General features: G+C 42.5%; 1 protein-coding gene across 3 annotated transcripts in view; it reads left to right on the top strand.

The window, feature by feature from the left end:
* The window catches only part of DISC1 (DISC1 scaffold protein), a 417,270-nt gene that overhangs the window by 143,100 nt on the left and 247,422 nt on the right, over nucleotides 1-26,748 (top strand). For all 3 annotated transcript variants that reach the window (XM_049868319.1, XM_049868320.1, XM_049868321.1), the window contains exons 5-6: nucleotides 7,464-7,593; nucleotides 12,179-12,414. In XM_049868319.1, the coding sequence (XP_049724276.1) occupies nucleotides 7,464-7,593; nucleotides 12,179-12,414 (366 nt within the window). The remainder of the gene's footprint in view (nucleotides 1-7,463; nucleotides 7,594-12,178; nucleotides 12,415-26,748) is intronic.

The following is a 26,748-nucleotide window of genomic DNA, read 5'->3' as shown; positions in this document are numbered from 1 at the left end:
AACTGTACATCCTGTGTGTTTTCAGTTTGGATCTTCACCAAGGTCTACATTAAAACTGGTCACAATTGTAACCTAATTTGTGTGTGTGTGCACATGTGTGCACACTATGTGCGCGAGTATGTGTGCGCAAAATGCCCTTTATCAAAGACCCAGTGGATAATTAAAACACGAGTCAATAAAATATGACTAAGCTTAACAGTGAAGGTGTGCAACGGTTTTCCAACAGGGCTTGTTGAGGCAGAGCTCTGCTTTGCTTGTCCAAATATTCCCTGCTCAGATGCCTTCTTTCTGACGGGAACAGAAGAGATAAACACTGCACAGCATCCTGGTGTTTCTGGACTGAGTTGTTTTCCTTGCTTGGTTCTTCCTCTGTTCCCTGTGAAACGTAATTCTTTCTTCCTATTTAATTGTCACGTAGGGACCAGCACAGCACAGAATTCAATGACAGGCAGCTCCGAGTTCACAGACTGGAGTGAAGATAGACTGTTAAGACCAGAAGATAACTTTTATAGACCCATTTTATCAGAGACATAAAACTAGATGTCTGTGGTATGACATAAAAATGATCATTATTGTCAATGTACCAGGATATGTTTCTGAGCCCTTAATCGGAAGTGGGGAGCCAAAAGGGGGAGCTAGCACAGTATGGGCCTATTCTTGCCCCCTGGAAATACTGGCTGCCCAGTACTCTTTTGCAGTTGCCTAGCCCAGAGAAGGGAAAAGAGGAGAAAACCAAGTTGAAGTGAGCCAAAGAAGGCACTTCAACTTTTTTAAGAATAAGTGGATTATAAATAAAAGCTTCCAAATAAAGTTCTCCCATGCCATCCCCTTCTTTCAGATTCTATCCTGAGGCCAAGTGGCACAGGGCATGTCTGTTATAAAGCAAGTAAATATTCATGTGTCCCTCTTGCGGGGAGACAAGAACTGTACAAAATAATAATCATTTTCCCGAGGAATGTGACTTCTCAATTCCCCTTCCTTTTTAGACCCATGTCATATGTGTAAGGAAGAATTAGAAAGATTTAAAATAGACTTCAGTGGTTATAGGACTGCTCCAAATGACTTCTTAATCACTATCTCCCCAAACAGGGAGAGATGGAAATACATAAGCCATGTGACATAAATTGGATTGGATGGTTATTGTCTTAGTCATCTAGTGCTGCTATAACAGAAATACCACAAGCGGATGGCTTTAACAAAGAGAAATGTATTTCTTCACAGTAAAATAGGCTAAAAGTCCAAATTCAGGGTGTCAGCTTCAGAGGAAGGCCTTCTCTCTCTGTCGGCCTTCTCATCAATCTTCCCCTGGACTAGGAGCTTCTCCACACAGGGACCCGGGATCCAAATGACACCTCTACTCCTAGCACTGCTTTCTTGGTGGTATGAGGTCCCCCTGTCTCTTTGCTTGACTCTGTCTTTTGTATCTCAAGAGATTGCTTCAAGACACAATTCAATCTCGTAGATTGAGTCTTGCCTCACTAACACAGGAAACTCTGGTGGTGTAGTGGTTAAGTGCTAGGCTGTTAACGAAAAGGTCAGTAGTTCAAATCCACCAGATGCTCCTTGGAAACTCTATGGGGGCAGTTCTATTCTGTCCTATAGGGTCGCTATCAGTTGGAATCCACTTGACGGCAATGGGTTTGGGTTTCACTAACACAACGTGTAGAAAAATCACACGATATTGGAAATCATGGCCCAGCCAAGTTGATACATACATTTTTTTGGGGGGACATAATTCAACCCATAATAGTTATCAATAGGGAACAATGATGAGCAAAGCTATTCAGAACAGCCATGCTCAACTTTTTTTCCAGATAGTCATCTGAATGGAGGTAGCTCCCCTGCAGCCTCATTTTCCTGACTGTGACAATGAGAACATCAGACTTCATCGTTTCTGGTCTTTTCCACAATTAAAATTTCTGACTCCAGCAGTGGCACAAAACAGCAATTTTCCTGGCACAACAAGATTGACATTGCTGTCTGAAAAAGGGACCCTCTGTACTGTACCGGAACTTGGTATAAACCACAGGGGCCACCACAGATGACTTGCTGTAGGGGAGGGAGTCCTCCCCTAATAATCCGGCTCGGGAACCACTAATACCCAGATGACTGTTTAATTCTTTTTTCAAAATAACTGAAATATTCAGTTGGAACGGTCACGTCATGAACATGATCACGGGAATGAGAATTTGTCTCCTGTGCAATTTGGAGCTGCAATTTTTTCAGTGGTGTAGGATCTTACTTGACAAATGGATTTTATCCTTCTTTAAATTTTTTATGGAAAAAGACAAAAATGGAAAGGCCAGATTTTTCCAGTGCCAGGCAGGCCCAGATGGGGGTTTGCTTGACTGGTCTGTAGGAGGCCTTGGTCTGGGAGTGTGGGATCTCAGACACACAGAGTTCCCCGTGGGCCCTGAGTGCTGTTCTAACGGTCTAATCCTCATGTTTTTAATTCTTCCCCTGAGGGACGTGCTCATTTTACATACTGATTAGTTTATAGCAGCCATGCTAATTTGCACCGACATCAGGGATTACACATTGAGAATTACTAACTATAAAGGGAACAGCATTGTGAGAAGGAAGAGGGCGTATGACTCAGAGGACTACGACTTGGAAAGGGAAAGCGGTCCCTTGCTTCATTACTGAGCTCCGGTGTGTGCTGGGACGCCTTTAGCACTGGGCTGTGGCCCCCTTTCCACACCTGGAGTGAGTGCCTGAGAGACAGAGTGAGGAGTTTTGGGGAACCACGGGCTTTTCTTATGGATTAAGTAATGAGTGTGATTAACGATAAATATAGAGAATTCCCAGTTATCCACCTGTAGCCCCTCTGCAGCTAATTTTCAATTCAGTGTTGATTTCCTTCGCTAACTCCCATCCTGGCCCAGATGGTATTTATTTAGGAAATTCAGGGAACTCTTAATATTAGCATAAGCAGAGCAAATTGGGAAATAAATTAATGCAAAGAAATGATATAATGTAATAGGGAAGTGAATATAAATGACTTCTGGATCTTCTGGGCCATGGACTCATTACTTCATTCAGCAAATGTTTAATGAGCCCTTCCTCCATGCTGGGCACCTGGCAAGCCCACATGAGGTGGACTTAGCCTCTGCCCTCCAGGGGCTCACAGTCCCTTGGGAAGACAGCCCTGGTGGAGTGTGCTGGGAATGGTTTAATTCCAGAGACTTCTGATGTATTTAAAGGTCTTTGGAAGCCTTGCATTGTTAATCTCCTTCTTCTGCATAGGACAGCAGGCACGTGGGTCATGAGAGCAGTGCTCACTTTCCCAATGCAAATGTGGAGACACGATGGAAGTTAAACCACCAGCTTCTGAGGTGGGGAGGGGGTACTCAGTCTCCTCCTTGCTGTACCCCAGTGCCTCAGGTGCAGGGGTAGATTAACCAGTAAGCCAGGCATGCACGGGTTTACTTGTGTTTATTTACTAGCCTGTCATGCACAATTTCGCATGGATTTTACCACGTACTTGATGTGGTGAAAAACAGGTAAAATTGTGCACTGCACATTAATAAGTAAGTACAAGTAAGTCTGTGAGTACCTTGCTTATTGGGTAATCTGTCCCTGCTGGGGTGGGGCCCATGCAGTAGTGCTCAGTGATCATTTGTTGAGTAAATTTGATCCCCGTAAACCAAAACCAAAACAAAACAAAACAAATCCAATGCTGTCGAATCAATTTCAACTCATAGCGACCCTGTAGGACAGAGTAGAACTGCCCTGTAGAGTTTCCAAGGAGTGCCTGGTGGATTCGAACTGCTGACCTTTTGGTTAGCCGCCATAGAACTTAACCACTGCACCACCAGGGTTTCCTTGATACTCGTAGTCAACCCTGTTTTGCAGGGGCCTAACAATATTTTTTTTTTTAACAATAGGCATGTGGCAATTAGCTTTAAATTGCTGAATGATCTCTTGAAACTGTGATGGCCAATAGAAACTGTTCATTAGCACCTGTCCTCAGGGCACACGGCTTACCTGCCATACCTTAGTTACAGCCTCTGTGGCTATTTGTTCGCTCTGACTCCTGGCAACCTTATGAATGAAATGCTGCCCAGTCCTGGGCTACCCTCATGCTCCTCGGTGTGTTTAAGCCCCTTGTTGCAGCTGTTGTGTCCATCCATCTCATCGAGGATTTCCCTCATTTTCGCTGACCCTCCACTCTACCAAATATGATGTCCTTTTGTAGCGATTGCTCTTTCCATCGACTTGACGGCACTGGGTTTTTTGGTGGGTTTGCTCTTTCCTGATGATGTGTCCAAAGTGCCGTCCTCACTCCAAAGGGGCATTCTGCTTGTATCTCTTCAAAGACTGATTTGTTCATTCTTCTGACAGTCTGTGGTATAGTCGGTATTCTTCACTGACACCTCCATTTGAATATACCAATTCTTCTGTCTTCCTTTTTCATTGCCTAGCTTTCAGGTGCATATAAAGTGATTAGTCATTATTTTTATTATTGTTATTCTCGTTTTAAAAATGAAGTTCAGAGAAGTTAGGTGACAGGCCAAGGATACACAGAAGAAGGCGGAGCTAACATTCAAGTTGTAGTCTTCTAACTCCAAGTGCTATGCTCTTTCCATCATCCTCCTGCCCCTGTTGAATATTGAGGGAGGTGACTGAATTAATGGATGTAGATTGAACAAGGAGGAAACAGATGTTTACAGTTTTGCTGAGAACCTAATGCAGTGTGGTATCTGAGACAGGACTTGAACTTGGGATTCAACCTGCTCTGCCCTTGATGCCCAAACTTTGCTTCTTGCTGTCTGTAAGGCCATGGTCTTAATCACTTAATATCCCTTTGAGTCTGTTTCCTCATCTGCAGAACTGTAATAATACCTTCACCTTAGGTCCATAATGAGAAGTGAATGTGATAAAAATGATAATGCCCAGTGTGTAGTAAATTCTCAATTCATAGTTTATTTTATTATTATCAGTTTAAAATTTTTTATTACTAGTACTGTTATTATTTGCCTTTAAGCATACAAAACAGAAAACTATGTCTTTAAAAAGAAATTCTAAATTGGGTGGTAAGTTACAATAAGTGACTGACAAGTCTGAGCTGTGTGGAGAGAGATTCCAGGGGAAGAGGGGACATGTTTAATTTGGCATTTTTAGGACACTGAATTTATGCCTCAAACTGTCAGAAGCTACAGACACCTGCTTCTCTGCAGGGGAAGATGCCCTTGATGGTTTACTTATTAGTGGGATTTATTTAAAACACAGACATGTCACTTTTGTCCAGGGGTTACAAGACAGGTTGGCTATGTTAAAATATTTAACTAAATAGTGCAGTTACTTAAGGTATGTGGTAGAAAACATTTTTTATTGTACTTATAAGAATAACACATGCTCACTGTAGAAAATTTAGAAAGAAAAGATTGGCCAGAAGAAGTAATCCTACCACCCAGAGGTAAGAGCTGATAGCATTTTGGTGGCTGTTTTTCCTGTCTTTTATTTTATATCCATATTATTTTTACAACAGTTGGTTCATATTACACCTGTTTCCATAAAGCCTGTTTTAAAGCAAAGCAATATGCAGCGAACATTTTCCATGACGTTACATCTACTTTTACGACCTAATTTTTCATGACTGTATAGCTCTTGGAAACCCTGGTGGCATAGTGGTTAAGAGCTTTGGCTGCTAACCAAAAGGTCGGCAGTTCGAATCCACCAGGTGCTCCTTGGAAACCCTATGGGGCAGTTCTGCTCTGTTCTATAGGGTTGCTATGAGTTGGAATCGACTTTACAGCAGTGGGTTTGTTTTTGTTTTTTTTTTCGTGTAGCTCTTCTCTGTGTGGTCGTACCATAGTTGACTGAACTAGTTCCTTGTTTGGGGCACAGCTAGGGTGTTTTCAGTTTGGGGCTGCTAGGAAAACACCTGATATTTTTGTAGCTTATCTTTGTGTCCCTCTCTGATTATTTACATGTGACAAATCCATAGAACTGGGAATAGACGCACCAACGTAAATTTTAAGTCTAATTCTTATTCCCTAAAATTACCAAAAGGATTATGATGCAAGAAAACCTTTGCCACTTTGATAGTTGAATAAATATTTTTTGGTTTTTTTATTTGTGTTTAAAACTATTTTTGATGATAAATACCTTAACTCTTTGTAATTCTTTTTTTTTTGGAACATCTGGAATCTGTGCTTGTCTTTTTCATATTGATTTGATAGAACTCTTTAAATTAGCAATATCATCCTTTTGTCTGACACATATGTTGCAATATTTCCACCAACTAGTTACTTGCCTTTCAGTTTTATTGGTGTTTTCTTAAACATGGCTTCCTTGAATTCTTGACTTGGTTTGACTGAGGTTAAATAATTTTCTGTCATAATGCATTGGGTTAGAAATCAAACACTATAAGGATGAATTGATCATCCTTTGATGATAAATATCTGTAAGACTGTTGTAAAGGCAACTCACCAAAAAGCAAGTTGTGTCTGCATTTTCATGAGTATTGCTTTAATCAATTTGTCAACTCCTGCAAGAGTAAGAGAAGGAAGCAAACAGATTTTAAGAGATTTACAACAGTCTTTCAGCAAACCTTTTCTAAGAAGCTCTGACCCAAGTACCTACAAGTTGGTCACACCTCTCCTTTTAATCTTTACACTCAAGATTAGTCTTGGAACTTGTCTCTGTTTGGATGGTCCAAGGCAGTGTTGGCCAATGAAATATAATGGGAGCCACATGTATAATTTAAAATTATCTAGTATTTTTGTTATTGTTGGCTGCTGTCAAGTCAACTCCCGACTCATGGTGACACCATGCACAATGGACTATTGTGATCCATAGGATTTTTTGCTGGTTGGGTTTTTGGAAGTTGATTGCCAAGCCTTTCTTCCTAGTCTGTTTTAGTCTGGAGGCTCTGCTGAAACCTGTTCAGCATCATAGCAACACGTAAGCCTCCACTGACAGACAGGTGGTGGCTGTGCATGAGGTACATTGGCTGGGAATCAAACTTGGGTCTCCTGCACGGAAGGCGAGAATTCTACCACTGGACCACCACTGCTCCCAAATTATCTAGGAGCTACCTTAAAAGAGTAAGAAGCTGAAATTAATTTTAACAATATATTTAATTTAACCCAATATATCCAAAATAGTATCATTTCCATATGTAATCAACATAAAATATTAATGAGATATTTTATACTTTCTTATACTGAGTCTTTAAAATATGGTGTGTATTTTTCACTGTCAGCACATTTTAATTTGGACTAACCACATTTCAAGTGCTCAGTAGCCACATGTGGCTAGGGACTATAATGAAAATTAGGCTATGAGAAAAGGAAAAAGCCCTAACACATTTAAATTAAAACAGAAACTTACATTAGGTGCCTCATCCCTATGACACTCCTGAGGATGAGAACAGCCAGGGACCATTTTGGGAAATTTCTTACTCTTAAAATTCTTGTAGGCCTGAGGATTTCAGTTCTATGGCATTTTATTTTTAGGGCCAGCAGCGAAGACACCCAACCCATGCTCAGAATAGAGCCAAAGCTTCTGGAACCTACTGCTCAGGACAGACTCCATGTGTCTATCACTAGGCGAGACTGGCTTCTTCAAGAAAAGCAGCAGCTGCAGGTAAGCAGATGAAGAATCTTCAATAACTAGGGCAGTGTTTTTCTTACCCATTTAAGCCAAATATAACAAAGTGGGTCTTTGCTTTCTTGAGTGTAGCAATTAGAGCTTTAGCTGTCAACCTCTAACGTATAAAAAGGAGAGATCGGTGGAGAATGACTAGAGGGTTTGTATGAATCTCATTACAAATGAGAGGTTGAAAGCTCAGCAGCTTTTGTGCCTGTTTTTGATAGTCCTCATTACCTCTTGAATATCCTTCCCTTGTCTGCCGGGCCAATTTGTCACCTCTTATCATTTTGACCTTTAGAAGGTTTTTTTGGAAGGCAGAAAGGAATCTGTACTGTGAAAATTCCTTAAGAAAATTTCTGTCATGCTGGACTGTGAGCAGCAGTATGTGAGGAAATGAAGTGCTAAGTCCAGACTCGACAAGGCAGGCAAGTCTGAGAATGTCTAGCAGCAATGCATAGAAACCCAACGTTGGCCCAGGGCAGTGGATGAAAGTTGACCAAGAGTCATCACTGTGTTAAAGCCAGCAGACAGTCAGGAGCTCTGGAAGCTGACATGGCACCCCAGAGGCAGGGAACCTTGAGACTGGGTTCCAGCCTACAGCAGCCTGGATGCCTTAGAAGCAATGGGAACCAATGAGGAAACACCGATTAGAGATGACATGACATTGTGGAAAGAACATAGATCTTCAATACCTGAGTTCAAATGCTGTCGTAGGCTTAGCTGTTGTGTGAGCTTAGGAAAGTTATTGGAGTATGGGAGCTTGGACAAGTTCCGGGAACACCTGCACCCACACCTGCCAATGCAGGGTAGTATTGTTATCTGAGTCTCCTCATCCAGGTCCCTGCAATAACAAAAGGGAAGCAAAAGTCATCATAATTTGAAGATATTCCCCAATAAGCTGAGCATGTATATATTCAGTGAGCATCATTGTAAAGTTTGGATCGCTGAAAATTTTGCTGTCTGGTTTTTAACAATATTTACCAATTTAAAGGTCTGCAAAATTCCAAATAATGTCAGAGTGCATAGAAAATAAATTGAGCCCAAGGTAGTTAGTGCTTAAAGGGAATATTCATGGCAGCACTCCAGGGAAAGATGGAAAGTTATTTATGCAACATATGTTTATTGAGTACCTACTATGTGCCAAGCACTGTTTAGAATGCTTGGAATCCCTGTGGAGCTTATGTTCTAGTGGGGGTGGAGGTGGGGAGAAAGCGGAGCAGATAGACAATAAATGATAAACATAATAAATACCTAAATTATGTACACAGTGCGTTGTAGGGTGATAAGGAGTTCCTAAAAAAAAAAAAAAAAAAACCTTCCTGGGTGGTGAAAACGGTTAAGCACTAGACTACTAACCAAAAGGTTGGTGGTTTGAACACCCCCAGAGGTCTTAGAAGCCAAGCCTAGCAATCTGCTTCTGAAAGATCACAGCCTTTAAAACCCTATGGAACAATTCCACACTGCACACATGGAATTGCCATGTGTTGGAATCAACGGCAACTAACAACAACAACAATAGGGTGATAAGAGCTGTATTGAGTAGACCAGGGTATCAGGGTAATGGGGTCTACTGATTGAGAAGTGAGATTGAAGCAAATGCTAGGAGAAGAGGGAGGAGCCCTGGAAGAATCTCCAGTGAGAGTGTTCCAGGCAAGGAATAGCCAGTGTGAAGACTCCATTAGGTGGAGTGTGCCTAGCATGTTCCAAGGGCAGCTCAGAGCCCAGTGTGGCTGGAGTAGCGTAAGTGAGGGGGAGAGTAGTATGGTGTGAGGTCAGGGATGAAAGGGGCCTGTAGGGCCTTGTAGCCTTGTGTAAGGACTTGGGTTGAAATGGGAGCCGTTGCAGGGCTTTAAGTAGTGAAATGACATGATCTGGTCACATTTTAAAGAATCACTTTGACAGCTATGTTAAAAAAATGTTGTTGTTGTTATTAGTTTTCTGACTCACAACGACTCCATGTGTGCAGTGCACAACTGTGCTCCACAGGGTTTTCAAGGCTGTGACCATTCAGAAGCAGTTCACCAGGCCTGTCTTCCGATGCACCTCTTGGGGAGAGTTTAGAACCACCAACATTTTGGCTAGTAGTTGACACCACAAATGAATACTTTCTTTTATAAGGATCAGCACAAATTTGGTTCCTATGAGGCAGAGGTTAAAGATGCCCCAAATGTACAACTTTTCCAAATTGCCGTGCCACTGCACCATCTCTAACATTGACTACTCTTCTTCCATTCAGTACTTTCCTTCCTGTGTTTGGGTTCTGTAATTTGCTGCAATGTCTTACAGAACTCATGAATTGTATCAAGGAAGTGGCTCACATGGTTGTGGAGGCTGGCAAGTCCCAAATCTGTGGGTCAGGCACAGGCTTCTCCTGACCGACCTGGCTGCAAGGGCTGACGAGCCCAAATGGGCAGGCCAGACCATAGCCTACTGGTTCACAAGGCTGTGGAAACTGGCTAACCAGGTCAGACAATAGGCCACCAGCCTATGGGGCTGAAACTGGTGAATTCCAGAATCTGTAGGTCAGACGGCAGATCTCTGTCTCAAGACCCAAGAACTGTAGGTCAGACAGTAACAAACTGGATGCAGGATCCAAATGCAGAGAGAGAGAACCCTGCCAGGGCACCCACATATATACCTTGGATGCAGGCCACACTCCTGGGAAGGCATGACTTGAGTAAGGGTGGGACTTGAGTCACACCCTCCTGCAAGGCTGTGACTCAAGATACACCCCACACCAGCTCTGCCTCATTAACATGTAGAGGTTCAGACTTATTATACAAAAAGTGGAGGATAATTACATCAGATCACAAAGTGGAGGCCTACCATACAATACTGGAAATCATGGACTAGCTAAGTTGACACATAACCCCAATCATCATAGATTTCATATACCTTATTTGCATAGTCCCACTAAATCTCTGTGTGTGAGTCACAAAGACTATGGCTAGAAGGGCCACATTAAATAATTCATTTCACCACAAACAACCATTTGTGCCACCCAGGGACTCCTGGGTTAAGAAAGAATAGTTTGTAAGAATTTGAAGGTGGAGGTAGGGAGATTAGTCGGGAGACTCTGGCAATAATACAATCATCTCAGACCAATGGAAGACACTGAGGCATTGTTTTCTGCTTAGAACTTCTTTATCCTATTAGAAGTGGGTTTAGCAGGTAGGAGTTGTAGGGTGTCTGTGCCTTGAAGTTATGAGATGGAGAGACATCCAGGACCAGTGCTGTGTTTATACCAGCCAGAAACCAAAGCACGGCTCATGTGAGTATGCGAATTTAAGAGCCTGATTTTTAATTCAGAAGTCATATGGTCAGCGAGAGATTATCTGCTTCAATGCTGTGCACACAGTGGGTGCTCACTTACCTGCTGCTTGTTTTATTTATTGACCTTAAGATCAATAAATAAAGATCCCTTGGATTTTGGTTTGTTATATTAATGGAAATTAAATTTATTTAATATTTTCATGAACTTTAGACTGCATGACACTATCTATAGGATCTCCTAGTTCTCTCAGTACTGCAGGCCTGAGAAGCCATGATTTTTTATCTTTGCCCACACAGTACTTTTTTTTTTTCTACACTGAACATTGTGTGCCATGATGTCTGAAGTTAGGGGTCTGTCTAGTTTTCCTCAGGCCTGTTCAGGACCTTGTGTTGGGCAATGATGTTTGCTGTTTCCAGCTCAGCTGGGGCTGACTCTATCCCCTGGCTTGGCCATTTGTGAACCAGGCCTTACAAGTAAAGCTACTATTCTATCCTTTATCTTTCACTCCCCTAGGTGATTGATTCAGGAGTGTGTATCTTTTCCTATCCAGGCCAGTGATAGTCAGTTTAGGAATGAGAATTTCTTTTCCTTTTCTGTATGTTGTACAGATGAAGGTTTATAGAACAAACTAGTTTTTCATTAAACAGTACACATATTGTTTTATGACATTGATTAACAACTCCACGACATGTCAACACTCTCCCTTCTCGACCTTGGGTTCTCTTTTACCAGTTTTCCTGTTCCCTCCTGCCTTCTAGTCCTTGCCCCTGGGCTGTTATGTCCCTTCAGTCTTGTTTTGTTTTATGGGCCTGTCTGATCTTTGGCTGAAGGGTGAGCCTCGAGAGTGACTTCATTACTGAGCTGAAAGGACTGCCCTCTTCATTTTCGAGTTTAGAGACAGACAGACAAAGGCTGTTTGCTTGCCTCCTTGTGGTTACCTAGTGTTACCTGCTTAGCTAGTAACTTAAGTGCATGGTGCTGTTGTCCTATGTCTAGCTCTTCTACCTAAAGTGAAGTAAGTCATTTATATGTTTGCTGGGGTATTCCAAGTCAATTCTTGGCTCCTCCCATAGATTTTTAGTGTTTGAGAGGGAAGGTTTTTCCTTATGCCGACTAATGAGAAATATAAAGCTGGCTGGCATGATTTTTCCAGTTCGGCAAACCTCCAAAAACCTGTCTGCCACAGAAGGGAGCGTCACAGTCCTGGTACCTATGGCCAACTCACATTTAAATGCGTCAATATCACCTGAGCGGTATGTCACTAGGAGGTTAATTTATAAAATCTGGTCTTCCCACTCTCTACAGAAAGAAATTGAAGCTCTCCAAGCACGAATGTCTGTGCTGGAAGCAAAAGATGAACAACTGAGGAAGGAGATAGAAGAGCAGGAGCAGCTGCTGCAGTGGCCAGGCTGTGCACTGGCTACGCTGGCTGGGACACTGCCCTTGAGCGAGCTGCGGGAGATGGGCCAGGCCCTGGATGACACCCTGGCCTTGGCCAATCAGGTTCTCTTCCTTGTGGAGCCACCAGAAGCCATAAGGAGGTATTTTTGACTTCCTAACTGATTTTGGCTTGCTTTTCCTCTTTTATAAGTTTATTGGACTGATTTTATTGTTGGTCCCTCATATACGAATATTTCCCAAGCAGCGCTGTATTTTCCAGTGGGGACGCTACTGGTCTTCTGGGTGGGAAAACTCTTTGTTTTGTGGGTCAGTCCTGAGCATTGGAAGTTATTTCACATCCTGGCCACCTCAGCTGAAAAATGCCAGTACTCCTTCCCATTCAAATATGCACCCCCCCCCATTTCCAGATACCCCAAGGGCATCATCTCTTCTTTTGAGAACTTTTGGAGACCAGTGGGCTAGAGATTCTGATTCCAGCCTTTGCTGAGAATGATCATGTGGAGAAAGATGAACAATACCTCTCAGCTAGGAAGAGGGTGAGCCTTTAAGAGATGGTGACCAAATCCATGACAGTGTTTCCATCTGAAGAATGAATTATTAATAGCTAATATTTATAATATGCTGGGCTAAGCTTTACTCTATGGGTTGCTTGTATTATTATATTCATTTTATTATCTTTACTTTTTAATTATTTTATTTATATTTGCTTATTATTGTTATATCCATTTTACAGATGAAGAAAATAAAGTGTAAGGACATTAACAATTTGCCCAAAGTTCCAATTGATAAGAGGCAAATCTGGTACTTAAACTCATGTTGATTAATTCTGAAGCCTAGTTTCTTATTTACTCTGCTGTGGAGCGAGAATGTTCCCCATGTTCTCTGTTGTGAAATATCCAGAAGATGTACTTCTAGCTCTTGCCCCTAAGGTGCTCATAATCTCATTTGAGGGACAGACAGAGCACACACTTCTGTATGTTGGACAAAAAAGTGAGTAGGACCTGAAAAAATATACAGATGGGCTGCAAGGACTATGAGTGTGAGCAAAGAGGGATTCATGCTCTGCTCAGTTATGATGCTGAAGAAGATACTTAATAAAATCCACCACCTGTAGTGGCTGATACCCTAAATGAGATGGATTGATACAATAGCCAGCCACAACAATGGACTGCAATATACCAACCATCATGAACACTGGGCAGAGTTTGTACTGTTATGCATAAGGTCACCCTGAGTCAGAGCTGACTCAATGGCAACTTAACAACAGTGGCAGAGAACATGGACTCCAGCATTTGATTGTTTGGGATTGAATCCTAACTCAACTGTTTATTAGCTGATTTGGGTGGAGGGATGCTGATAATAATATGTACCTTATTCAGATTAACTGAGCTTATACATATAAAGCTCTTATAACAGGGCCTGGACTGTAGTAAGCACTGTATAACTGCTTGTCGTTTTTATTATGGGAATTCAGTCTCCTGGAGACATTCTATGATAAGCCTTCAAACTCTCTGTCCAAATGTGTCTTGGACTATTTAGTGACTGCCTGCTCTTACACCTGTATCACATGCTAGCCAGCCTATAAAAGCAAGCCACTAATGCTCTTCTAGGGAGTTACTTAGGATATCCTCCCATTCTCCTTCCATCCCTAACATTACCCTGCAGAGATCTAACCCCATAGCGCGTTCACATGGGGAAGGCAAAGAGGTTTGAATTGTTGCTAAAATTCAGCCAGATGGGATTTTTCACACTGGTCCTTGACTGTACCTTGTGTTCCCCTCCCCCACCTTTATACTTGCTCTTCAACTATTGTTCCTACTGTAAGGATCCCCCCTATTCCTGCCTCCCTTGTTCTCCTGTGGAAATCATTCTTTCAGCCTCAACATGTATACACATACACTCATTTTTATATTTGTAAATGCACAGGTTTTGATATGAAGCTTAAAATGAACCTGTTTTGGTTCCACCATCCAGATGTGTCATATTTGTTTCTCCTTTTGCTTTGAACAGCAGGGGAGCGTGTTACGCTCCTCCCTTCTCTCCCATGTACTGATGACTCTTGCAGGGAAAAAGCTCGGGCATGCCTGACTTAGAATCCACTGCAGTACTCTACAAAGTGGCCATACTTTTGAGTGGAACTCACGGAAGATACTCGTGCTGGTATTTGTATGGAGATGTATAAATTATAGAGTGTTTTCTTACACATTAACGCATATGGTTCACACAATGATGTGTGGTAGACAAGACTGCTCTTGCTATTCTCACTTTACAGTTGAGGAAATAAAAACACGTAAAGTTTCCCTGGTGATGTTTCCCTGGTGATGCAGCTAGCAAGAGTCCATCTATGTACATCTATAACTGTCTTTGGGGCTGAACCTATAAAAGGATGGCTTCCTTCCCAAGGTCCAAAGATATTTATCTTAAAGTCTGATGTATAATGGGCTGATAGAAACAGGCCTAGAACTCAGATCTTATTTCTAGTCTGCTATTCTGCCCATATATTCTTGCTTGCTTTTTAAGCAAGATGAGGACTCAGAGATGGAATACATGTGTGACGTTTGTTCAGTAACCTAGTGCTTTAACCAGTTGGATGAGCTCTTGACAGACTTCAAAGTTGTGGTGATCCGATTTTGTGGTGCTGTTAGGGAGACTGGATGTGAGGATGGCCCTTGAATAGGGTGCACTACTGTCTTGGGCGCTTCTGGGAAGGACCCATCATCCCTAAATCTGCACGTTTCCCCTGAGATTTCCAAGTTCAGGTCAAGAGCAGTGTTTCACTTTTCTTTGTGTTGAGCTGCCCATAGGAAAATCAGGGAATATCAACGACTTTCACACACCACATGGGCTTTGTATAGGAGGAAACGGTAGGGATACCGGGACCGAGAGGCACACAGGAGGGTAATGGAAAATACAAGGGTGGTTCAAAGATAAAAGACACATGGGCAGCCGAGAGACTGCTTGATAAATGCCCTTTCTTCCTGTGGTGAGGGCGCTGTGCAGCACGTTCAGCATGGGGTGCTCATCAGGAGCAGAGCGCTGCCTGCACTGGGCAGAGCTGGTGCTACTGGGGCAGACGATCAAGGGTAACCACCCGGACACACTCAGTACTCTGGGTGATTCTCCCTCTTGGCATCGATCTCATTTACTGAGTGGTACATGGAGATGCTGAGAGAACAGCAGTGAGGGTGGTGGAGGTGCAGGCTTCCTCTGATTAGCTTATTTCCAGTGTCCCAGGGAGATGAAGCATTAGGCTGCCCCTACCATAAATATCAGCTGGGAAAACCCATCATCATGGAGTGGGCTTTCCATCTGGGGAGGAAGACATACCATTTCCAAGCTAACAGGCAGCAGCATGGACTCCCAGGAACCAGTGTTGGAAAGAAGCCTGATGAAGCCCGAGCCTTAGGGCTCAACAGATCAGAGAGATTGTTTGGTCCAATATTTGTAACAAATTATAGATGATCCCATTAGCTTAATTTCTGCTATTGAGTTTTGGCTGTCTTTTTGAAAATGCTGACTTGGGGGCTATATTTTCTAGGTAAAGAGCCCATCTTATAGACATCAATAGCTGCCTTTGTTGCTTATGAGAATAGTTGCTTCTTAGAGGAGGCAGAAGGACTCAGACATATTGTGAAATAGAAAAATCTTGGGTCTTATGAAGAGAGGTTGTACAGACTCATATTGTTATAAAAACCTGGAGAAACAGACATTCAACATCATAACTGTTACTATCGTCATCCATGGAGGTCCTCATAGAGGCCAGCTATAAACTTAGGCCGTGTCTGGGAGAAGCTGCTGATTCAGATGAATTTAGCTCAGGAATATGCAAGTTCAAAGGAAAGGACGTGCTTCTTTCCCTGGGTGAAGCGCACACTGAGCATGTGCCTGGTGGAGACTTGTGTGCTTGCATGAAGGCCTTCGATTCTGACCGTGGCTGATGTTAGAGAAGGGTAGAAGTAGAAGGGAGGGTGCTGGGATGAGGAGACCCAATTAATTTTTATTTGGGCATTGAAATAGAAATCAAAGCAGCCTTTGAATTTTCCAGTGTCTGTGCTTTGAATCAAGTAGCTTGGCAAGATGGATGAAGTGCTGCCCTCTCAAAGACGTCATTCCTACCTCGTGATTAGAGCCAACAAGCATAGTTTTATTTTGACAAACAAAAGCAGAACGTTTTTCTAAGCACCTGGGGAATTGGAAAGGTCCCTATATGGCACGAATTTGCTCTTGGCTATTAACACAGGGTGATCTGCTTCTGTAAAGATGACAGCCAAGAAAACCCTATGGAGCGGGTCTACTCTTTTAACACTTGGGGTCGTCATGAGTAGGAATTGACTTTATAACCACAGGTTTGGAGTTTTTTTTTGTGGGGGGGAGGGGAGAGGTCAGGCAGGCTCTCCACAGTGTGGTAGCCAGCAGAGCAGGGGTTGTGAGAAAGGACAGGGGCTGGTTACAGTATATGTTCCTTTGAATTTCCCTCTTCCCAAGAATTGCAACTCTTCCACTTTAAACTCATTGTTTCCTCTGCAAATTCTCCTTTTGATGGGCGGGGCCTAGAAGGACTGCTCTATTCTGTGAGCTGGATTCTCTACCCACATCAAGCCAGTCTTTCTCACTTCCATTCCTTGCCAGCTCTGCTGCCCCTCTCCCAAAGGGATTGAGGTGCTGGGGGTGGTGGTGGGGGAGGGGAGAGGTGGGCGAGGATACAGTTTGGAGGTTAGCTGTGGGCCAGCCCCCTCCCTGCATGTGAGGCCTGAGGTTCTGTGTATTTCTTTGGCAGTGATGTGCAGCCCTTCTCTCCAGTGCCAGGAGCTCAGCCTCTAAGGCATTTTAGTCATTTAGAAATGCCTGCCTGGCTGGCATCAGTCTGTGGTGAGTTTTTCATTTCTCAGCTCTGGGGATTTTTCGTGCATCTTGTGAAATGTGCTCTGGCAGCTCCTAGATGAGTTGTCTCTGGTTGTGTATTTGGAAAAAATATGTTACATCTTTTTATCAACCATTGGTGCAATCTGTGAAATAAACTCAACCCCTGGACACAGCAAGCTCGCTGGGCCGTCGTGGGAGACTCTGGGAGCCCCTCCCACCATTGCAGGTGTCGGGGTGGCAGCTTTAGGCCAGGCTGCTGCCCTCTCCGTGGCCTGACTGCCCAGCTCCCTGAGGAGCCTGTCTCTCGTGTGCTTCAGGCATCAAATCACGCCACACGCTTGGCTCCACAGTGAGCAGTCCAGGCTGATGTCAGGCTCCTTTCAAGAGAGATTTGAGATAATGAAATTCAGCAGCTCGCAATCAACTGGAAAAAAAATCAATAGTCCCGCCTTTTCCCTAGATACATATCTTATTAGAGCAAGGAGATGGTGAAAAAGCGGGGCCTGAATTGGAAAACAGGATCCTGCCGGGGGAGGAGCGGGACGGATTGGGGCATTTGCTTGGAGGCAGCTGTGGGTGAGACCCAACAATGCGCTGGTGACTGTGTGAGCTGGGCAGATGCGGAAGAGGGGTGATGCAGAGCCTTCAGGAGAACTGCCTCTGGATGATCTCCAAGCTGCCTCTCCATTTTTTGGTTATCGTGCTTTAATCTCCGCTTCTGGTCTTTGTTTCTCTCTCTTCTGTGTCTTTGCCTCCTGCATGGTTGGTTTGTCAAAAACAATGGCTTTTTGGGACTTAAAGCCTTAGAAATCAGCTGGAGGAACAGGGGAACTTTGTGTTGCAAAAACTGCTGCCTGAGATTTCTGTCCTTTCTCTTTTTGAATCAGACACTTTGCTGTTGCCTGGAATTCACAAGGCAGATAAATATTTGCCCAGAAAATTAATGCAGTGAGGTAGTAATATATGAGAAATGTGAGACCAGTGAGTCCTTGGAGTGGGGTAATATTGTGTAACCCTCTGTAGAGTGCCTCCTCAACTCTCGTATTTAGATTTGTCATAATAATAGTGATATATTAACTTTAATACCACGGTTGTTTACACGGAAAACCCTGGTTGCGTAGTGGTTAAGTGCTATGGCTGCTAGCCAAATGGTCAGCAGTTCGAATCCGCCAGGCGCTCCTCGGAAACTCTATGGGGCAGGGCAGTTCCACTCTGTCCAATAGGGTCGCTATGAGTCGGAATCGACTCGACGGCACTGGCTTTGGTTTTTGATTATTGTTTACACAGAAACTCTGGTTGTATAGTGGTTAAGTGCTACAGCTACTAACCAAAAGGTTGGCAGTTCAAATCCACCAGGTGTACCTTGGGAACTCTGTGGGGCAATTCTATTCTGACCTATAGGGTCATTATGAGTCAGAACCGACTTGACAGCAACGGGTTTGGTTTTTTTTTTTTTTTTTAAATTGTTTACACAAGAGCCCTGGTGGCACAGTGGTTAAGGCACTTGGCTGCTAACTGAAAGACTGGTGATTCAAACCCACCAGCCACTCTCCGGGATAAAGATGTGGCAGACTGCTTCTGTAAAGATACGTAGCCTTGGCAACTCTATGGGGTGGCTCTGCTCTGACCTGTGGGATCACTGTGAATAGGAATAGACTCGATGGCAGTGGGTTTGGATTTTGAATTGTTTACAGTGACCAGCCATCTGTCAGTTTGTCTTGTGGTGGCTTGTGTTGCTGTGATGCTGGAAGATATGTCAATGGTACTTCAAATACCAGCAGGGTCACCCATGGTGGACAGGTTTCAGTGGAGCTGCCAGACTAAGAAAAGCTAGGAAGAAAGGCCTGGCAATCTTTGGAAAAGTAGCCAATGAAAACCTTATGGATCACACCAGAACATTGTCAGACCTACTTGCTTTGGACATGTCATCAGGAATGATCAGTCGCTGGAGGAGGACATCATGTTTGGTGAAGGAGAGGAGCAGCAAACGCATGGGAGACCCTTGATGAGATGAATTGGCACAACAGCCACAGTGATGGACTCAAACATGCTGACAATTGTGAGGATGGTGCAGGATCTGGTAACTTTTCCTTCTGTTGTACATAATATCACCATGAGTTGGAGTCTACTCCATGGCAGCTAACAAATGTTTACAAAGTGCTCATTTTTGCTCACAGTAACCCTATGTGGTAGACAAGGCAACTAGTTTTATGCCAGTTTTTCAGATGAGGCTACTGAACGTCCAGATTCTTACAGTGAGTGTCCTGATATCTTTTGACAAATCTTCATAAGGGTGATGAGAGATGGTTAACACTGACAGCCTGGGAGAGACTAGGGCTTGGCATTGAGTGTCTAGTCAAGCCATGGAAAGAAGTCTAACCAGGCAGAACGTGTGATCACGTGGATCCAAGCAAAAGATACTGGGTATTGTTCCAGTCAAAGCATGTTTATCTCTGTGGGACGTAGATTTCCTGGTGTGACCTGAGGAGGAGAGGTTATCAAAGCAACTCACTGCCACCGAGTTGATTCTGACTCATAGTGACCCTACAGGACAGAGTAGAACTGCCCCATAGGGTTTCCAAGGCTGTAATCTTTATGGAAGGAGACTGTCTCGTCTTTCTCCCACGGAGCTGCTGGTAGGTTCCAACTGCTGACCTTTTGGTTAGCAGCTAAGCACTTAACCGCTGCACTACCAGGCAGGAAGGGAAAGAGCAAGCAGACAGCTGGTTCAAGTTAGAGAGGTCCGTCAGCAGTTTTAAAGGAAGAAAATTCTCCTTATGGAAGGAATAGAAACTGAAGAGAGCAAGGCCTGGCCCCGGTATTAGAGGAACTGGCATTACTCAAATATAAAATGAGGAGTTAAACTAGATCATAATGAAAGTCCCTTCCAGTTCCAAAATGCTTTGCACTTTGGATTTTATGAAATAAGTTAAAATAAACTGCTTCAAAAAGCAACAGTTCTGTTCCTAAAAACCAAAAATAAGTTTCACCGAAAAGTCCGTTGAGTAGGCTCTGATCTGTCCGTCACTCTTACCCTGTGCCTTTTCCTCTGTTGTGTTTTGAAAATGACTTGTTTCCTAGTTTCACAGGTTCACAGATGGGAGAAATTTTCCTCTGGGATGAATCATACCTATCATCCCATATATATCTGATTTACATGATGAGATTTAGTGCTTTTATGCTGATAAGATTTAGCTGAGATTTTAGACTTAGTGTTGATACTGTAATGGGTTGAGACTTTTGAGGATGTTGGAGTGGGATGAAGGTATTTTGTGCACGGAGGGGCATAATTTTGAGGGGGCCAGAGGAAGAGCTCTGTTGGGCTTAATGGTGTCTCCTAAAAAGTTATGTCCATATCCTAATCCTCAGAACTTGTGAATATTAACATATTTGGCAAAGGAGGTGATGAAGAATCTTGACAGGAGAGGCTTATGCAGGTGGGCCCTAAATGCAATCAGGGGTGTTTTGAGAGAGAGGCAGAGAGAGTTTGGAGAGACACACACAGAAGAGGAGAAGGTGATGCGAAGACAGAGGCAGAGACTGGAACAATGTGGCCACAAACCCAGGAATTTCAGCAACCACAAGAAGCTGGAAGAAGCAAGGAATGGACCCTCCCGTAGAGCCTGTGGAGGGAGCCCAACCCTGCCAACACCTTGATTTTAGATGTCTGACATCTAGAACTGTCAGAAAATAAATTTCTGTCACTTGAAATGAACAAGTTTGTGGTAATTTGCACAGTAGCCACAGGAAACTAATACAGCCCTCAAGAAAATAGGACCCTGACTTCTGGTTTTCATTAAGTAAATTTGAGAAACTCAAGGGATGATTCCTATCCTACTTACAGACGATAAAAAGAAAGACTTTTTTTGTGTGCTAGAATAAAATTTGGTATGATTTTTCAAGAAACATAGGACAAAGGAGGATGGAAAAAGTGACCATGTGTTTTAAATACTGAATACTCGTTTTATGAACTCGGTGTGTTTTCTTCAAGGAGTTTTCAACCTAGGTCTTTATTATTATTATTACTATTTGGTAGCTCTTCTCTGGAGGCTTGTAATCTGTCCATTCCCCTTTTATAATTTAGGTATCAGATGAATTCTTTTCCAACTAGAGCATCATGCATTCTCAGAGAAATGGGTGATAGTTATCTTAAAATGATGGCAGTTAGTTTTCCTAATGATGTGGACTGTAAGTCAACTCGGGGCATTTATGAATGAATGTGGCCTATTTTTAAAGTCTTTCTTCTGGTCAGTTTCAATTTTATTTTCCATTAGTGAGTCCACCCAGAGGTGCCTCAGAAGAAAGAGCTGGCAATCTACTTCTGAAAAATCAGCCATTGAAAACCATATGGACCACAATTCTGCTCTGATACACATGGGGTCACCATGAGTTGGCAACTTTTTTTTTTTTTGCTGCTGATTTCTAGGCTTCGGGGATGACCTGAACTGGACAGTACTTCTAGATTACCTTTAAATGCTTGCAGGGTATCCTATGCCTTAAATGTGGGGTATTTTTTTTTTTCTCTTAAAGTGTTAAATCTTGGCTGCCACTGTAATTACTACTCTGTACTTCCTCCTTGGCAAATTTCCTCAGCTTCCTTTCTGAGTCGTGTTGTTACTGGTATTTGAATTCCTTATTCAGAATGTTACTTGTTTAGTCAACTGGATTTTTTTCAGCTGTTCATTCCTTTTGTTCATCAATGGTCTATATATTTGCCTTCCTTAGCCAATAAAGTATATAAATTTTCAATTTACCCACTGAAAAGTTTTCGGAAATTAAATTCTTTATATTCCCTAGTTTCAGGAATCGGACTGATCTGTTGCTTTGTCAACAGATTTTGAAAGAAGCCTGAGAGAAATGCAAAGTTAAAATCGCTTCTGCAGACTTTAGCTGTTTGTGCTTGTTCTTAGCCAGACAGCAGATCATTACAGAGGATTCAGAAAAGTAGAATAAATCCGAAGGAAAAGTAACCTTTCCCACCAAACTTCACAGTTTTGGAAAGTATACATGTTTGGAAATTTAGGAGAAACAACGTATGTTTGAAAAATTAATATTAAATAGAAATGCAAGCAGCCAAAAGTATTTCTTTAAAAACTCGAGAGGGAAATTGGACAGTATTTACTACATTATCAGGATTTGAGCAGCCGTGATGGAGTGTAAATCTGAAGTTGCCTTTGGATCACTTCACAGAATAAACCTGGATGCAGGGTCCTTTTCCCCTTGGATCAAATTGTAGTGTTTTAAGGATTGAACTCACAGGAGTTTTGTGGAGAACAGCTGTAGAACCCAACTACTGAAATTTTGTTATTGCTTAGAAATATTTGGGTTATGAGAATAGTTGAAAATGTAGAGCCAACTTGGTTACCAGGCTTCAAAAAATAAGAGGCCAGTAATTTGCTATTGGATATAAAAAGGTATTGCATACTATATGTGTATTGTTTGTAAGAAGGAAGGGGTAGTTAAGACATGAACATAAGGCCCTTCTTATTTTTGTCTCCTGCTCCAATTTTTTCTTTATTAAATAACCAAGCTCCCTTACAGGCAAAATGTCTGTAAGTCAAAGTGTTTTTGGCACATGAGTTACTATAGTTTCAGTTTGGAATAAGGTGGTTTGGGAGGCAATGAGAAAGATCTGGTTGAATTAACAATTGGTGTATTTGGATAAGGCAAATACCAAAGATAATCAGTCAAAAACAAAGCTGTGAGTTTTGATGGAACTGGCGTAGTTGAAAGTTGTGACTCTAATGTCAGGCAGAGTCTCCCAGTGGGATGGGAATCGGTCACAGATGCCATGGGCTGAGGGTGTGTGTGTATGCTCTGCCTTCGGTAAATTTAGAAAATTCAGCAAATCCAGTAAATTCAGTTTGAGGACTCTTTCCCTCTGCTCAGTATCTTTTTCTTAATTGTAATTTTTTTTTTTTTTATTGTGCTTTAAGTGAAAGTTTACAATTCAAATCAATTTCTCGTACAGAAACTTATACACACATTGTTATGTGACGCTGGTTGCTCTCCCTACAATGTGGCAGCACACTCCTTCTCTCCACCCTGTATTTACCGGGTCCATTCAACCAGCTTCTGTCTCGCTCTGCTTTCTCATCTCACCTCTGGACAGGAGCTGCCCACATAGTCTCATGTGTCTGCTTGAGCTAAGAAGCACTCTCCTCACCAGTATCATCTTATGTCTTATAGTCCAGTCTAGTCTTTGTCTGAAGAGTTGGCATTGAGAATTGTTTTAGTTTTGGGCTAATGGAGAGTCTGGGGGCCATGACCTCTGGGATCCCTCCAGTCTCAGTCAGACCATTAAGTCCGGTCTTTTTATTAGAATTTGAGGCCTGCAGCCCACTTTTCTCCTGCTCCATCAGGGATTCTCTGTTGTGTTCCCTGTCAGGGCAGTCATTGGTGGTAGCCGGGCACCATCTAGTTCTTCCAGTCTCAGGCTGATGGAGTCTGCTCAGTATCTTGACATTAGCCTCCTGATCACACAAAGTCTTTTTCAAGGAGAGTTCATAAACCCTTGTGTGTGTGTTCTCTCTCTTTCTTTTTTCAATCCTTTTTAGGAGTATTTTTACAAAGTACACAGACACAGTTTATTAAAAAGGAGTTTATGGTTTTATGAAAATGATTTCTCATTCTTGGTTTGCTGAGTTAGTTGAAGAAGTTGGACTTTACTAAAAAGACACAAGAGTAACAGAGTGTAGTTACATTTCAGACAACTGATCAGTGAAATTCAGAGAAAGAGCCGGTAAGGATGTAAGTCAGTAATGTGATTTGTATCCAGAGAAAGAAAGGGCTAAAAGTTTAAGTATTTCCCTGGCCTGGTTTGCTTTGCTTCTGTTTTTAATCTCTTTTGCCTGAGCCGAAGAGGAAAACATCAAAGGTATTGCATTTACTTCACGTTGGTTAAAAATGTGCTTGCCTGATTTATGTCAAATTATGCTAAAGTATTTTCCTATTGCAATGCAGGTATGGTATTAGTGTGAATGATTTTAAAAAGAATCTTAATATACTTTATTTTTCCTAAGATCCCCCAAAGACCCGCTGTTTGGGGAGCAGTATTGTGAGTGCCTGTCATGGGCCCAGCATCACTGTCTGGCTCTACCCTGCCATTCACTGGAAGAGATGGAGTGATTTGCCAGAGGTGGCAAGGATAGAAGCTCCACCTCTTGGTTCAAGGCTCTTCCCACTACACCACACAGCCTTTCCCAAGGGTAACTGTTGGATATAACCAGCTCAAGCAGTTTTTACAGCCGCATAGCATGGCTTGCTTCTGATGAATTTCTTAGCTCTGTGTGGCCTTTGTCGGATCATCTGAACTGTAAAGGAACTCTCGGCATTTTTGTTATCCGTTGCTTAACTAATAATCTGTGCCTTTTTTTTTTTTTTTTTTATGTCTGTTGCATTGGTGACTTGTGATATTATCAGCTGTGAGGCTAGAAGGGTCCAAGGAAGGAAAAAGGCCCAGGAGATAAAATCCCGCATTTCCTAAAGCCGATTTCACTGTCACTTTCTTGTCCATGTGCCCTCCAACAGAAAGTTAGAGGATTCAGCAGTAATTGGCAAGGTTGTTAATGTCGAAGGTGGTTTTCTTCCTTCCTGTCTTTTTTTCTTTTTTTAATTTAAGACCTGAATAATGTCTATTCTAGGATACCTGTCATTTTTTTTTTTTTTTTTTTTGCTTAGTAAAAACCTCTCTTTCTTAAACTTATTTTTACTAAATAAGACATTTTGGGGATGGAACTGAGAGTGGGGGAAGGAAAGAGGAAGGAAGTGGGTGTGTTTGAGGTGAAATGATATTCTTCCTCTCCCATGGATTTTTGCTAAAATGGGCTTAAGCATACGGCCACGTATCCACAAGCAGGAAGATGGATGGGTAACTGTCAGCAGACAGCAGACTTTCTGCAGTATTCAGTTCTGAGGGCTGAAAATGTGGCATTGCTTAGTAAAAATGACAGGAATCTGGCCTATATGTCTGTCTCTATCAGTAATGTTATCTGGCACCTTATATAACCTATAGGTTTTTAGATTCTCTAAATCTCTACAAATAAAATAATGTTAGTAAAAGAATCTTGAATGGTAGAACTAGAAGAGTCTTAGAAATAATCTAGTCCAACTTCATTTTGCAGGTGAGGAAATGGAGCCCCAGAAGAAAGTGGCTTGTTCAAAATCTTGCAGAAGGTTAATGGGGGCGATGGTGATGGTGTAATTCTCTGAGTGTCATTAATATTCTTTTGGAGCCAAGGTTCAGATAAAAGTAGAAACAGAGCTTGTTCTGCAAAGGCTTATCTTTGGGGCTGGTGTACATCTGTCATCATGGGTATGACTCTAATGCTGACGGCCAAGGCCTTGCCTCACAGTGCCTGGTGTTAAGGGCAGTTATGACTGAGTACTGGTGGTAGATGAAGCAGATAAGTGGCAGCTAATGAACTGCAGAAGAGCGCATAGGACAAGACATGGACATAAATGAGTCCATCCAGGCCTGCTTGACACTGTGGGGCAAGAGGACACATGGAGACCCCCACCTGTCTTCCCAACCTTGGACCTGTCTTGTACCAGGGTGGGTTTTACATACACACATGTGACCACCTAGCCTGCATGTCCCAGGTCTACACATACCGTTCCAAATAGCCACTGCTTGACCACTGCTTGAGCCCAGAGGTGTGCCCACTACAGTGGGGCCCGCTCTTGGGAGGATAACCCTTAAGGAGAGGCCCTGGAAGGCACTGACGTGGGCTTGGGACTCTTTGGGAAGTGACTTCTGGTCTTGGCTACCTAGACCAGTACTGGTGAGCGTGTACTTTGACCCTGTGGACTCTTCACCTGAAGGGGAAGGAGGATCAGAGCAGGACCCTATAGTGTAGAGGGCCCAGGGAAGGAGCCCTCTTACCTGGATCTAGGGGTGATATTGAAGTATTACCAGAGAAGGTGAAGATTCAAATTTATTTTAAGACACTTTCCTAAGTGACAGAACCTGGGGAAGCAGGAAGTAAAATGGCGATTAGTTCTTGTTTGACTGGGGCATGGGCTTCTTTAATCATGACAGATGTCTAATGTAGTGATAGGTTTTTAAATTTATATTGTTGTAAAATATATGTAATACAACATTTGCCAATTCAACATTTTTCGGGTGTATGATTTAGTGATATCAATTACATTAATCGTGTTGTGCAACCATCACTGATAATCCTTGCCAAATTTTCCATCACCATGAAAAAAACTCTCTGGTTCCTAAATAATGGCTTCCCCTCTTCCCCTCTGTCCCATTCTTGGTAACCACTAATAAGCTTTGGTTTCTATAAATACATTTGCTTTTTTTGGTCATTTCACATAAATGAGATCATACAATATTTATCCTTTTGTGATCGTCTTATTTCACTCAACATAATGTTTTCAAGGTTCATCCGTGTTGTAGCGTGGATTAGGACTTCATTTCTCTTTATGGCTGAATAGTATTCCATTGTGTATGTACTGCATTTTGTTTATTCATTCTTCTGTTGATGGGCATTTAGGTTTTTCCACCTTTTGGCTATTGTGAATAGTGTGCAGTAACAGGTTTTTGAGGGAGCATGGTAAGATGCCCTAAGCACAATGCTTCACATTTTACAAGGTGGCCC

This window comes from Elephas maximus, chromosome 24 (genome assembly GCF_024166365.1).
Source record: "Elephas maximus indicus isolate mEleMax1 chromosome 24, mEleMax1 primary haplotype, whole genome shotgun sequence".
NCBI classification, from domain to species: domain Eukaryota; kingdom Metazoa; phylum Chordata; class Mammalia; order Proboscidea; family Elephantidae; genus Elephas; species Elephas maximus.
The sequence above is the reverse complement of the archived record's forward strand: the minus strand, read 5'-3'. Positions and strand labels throughout refer to the sequence as shown.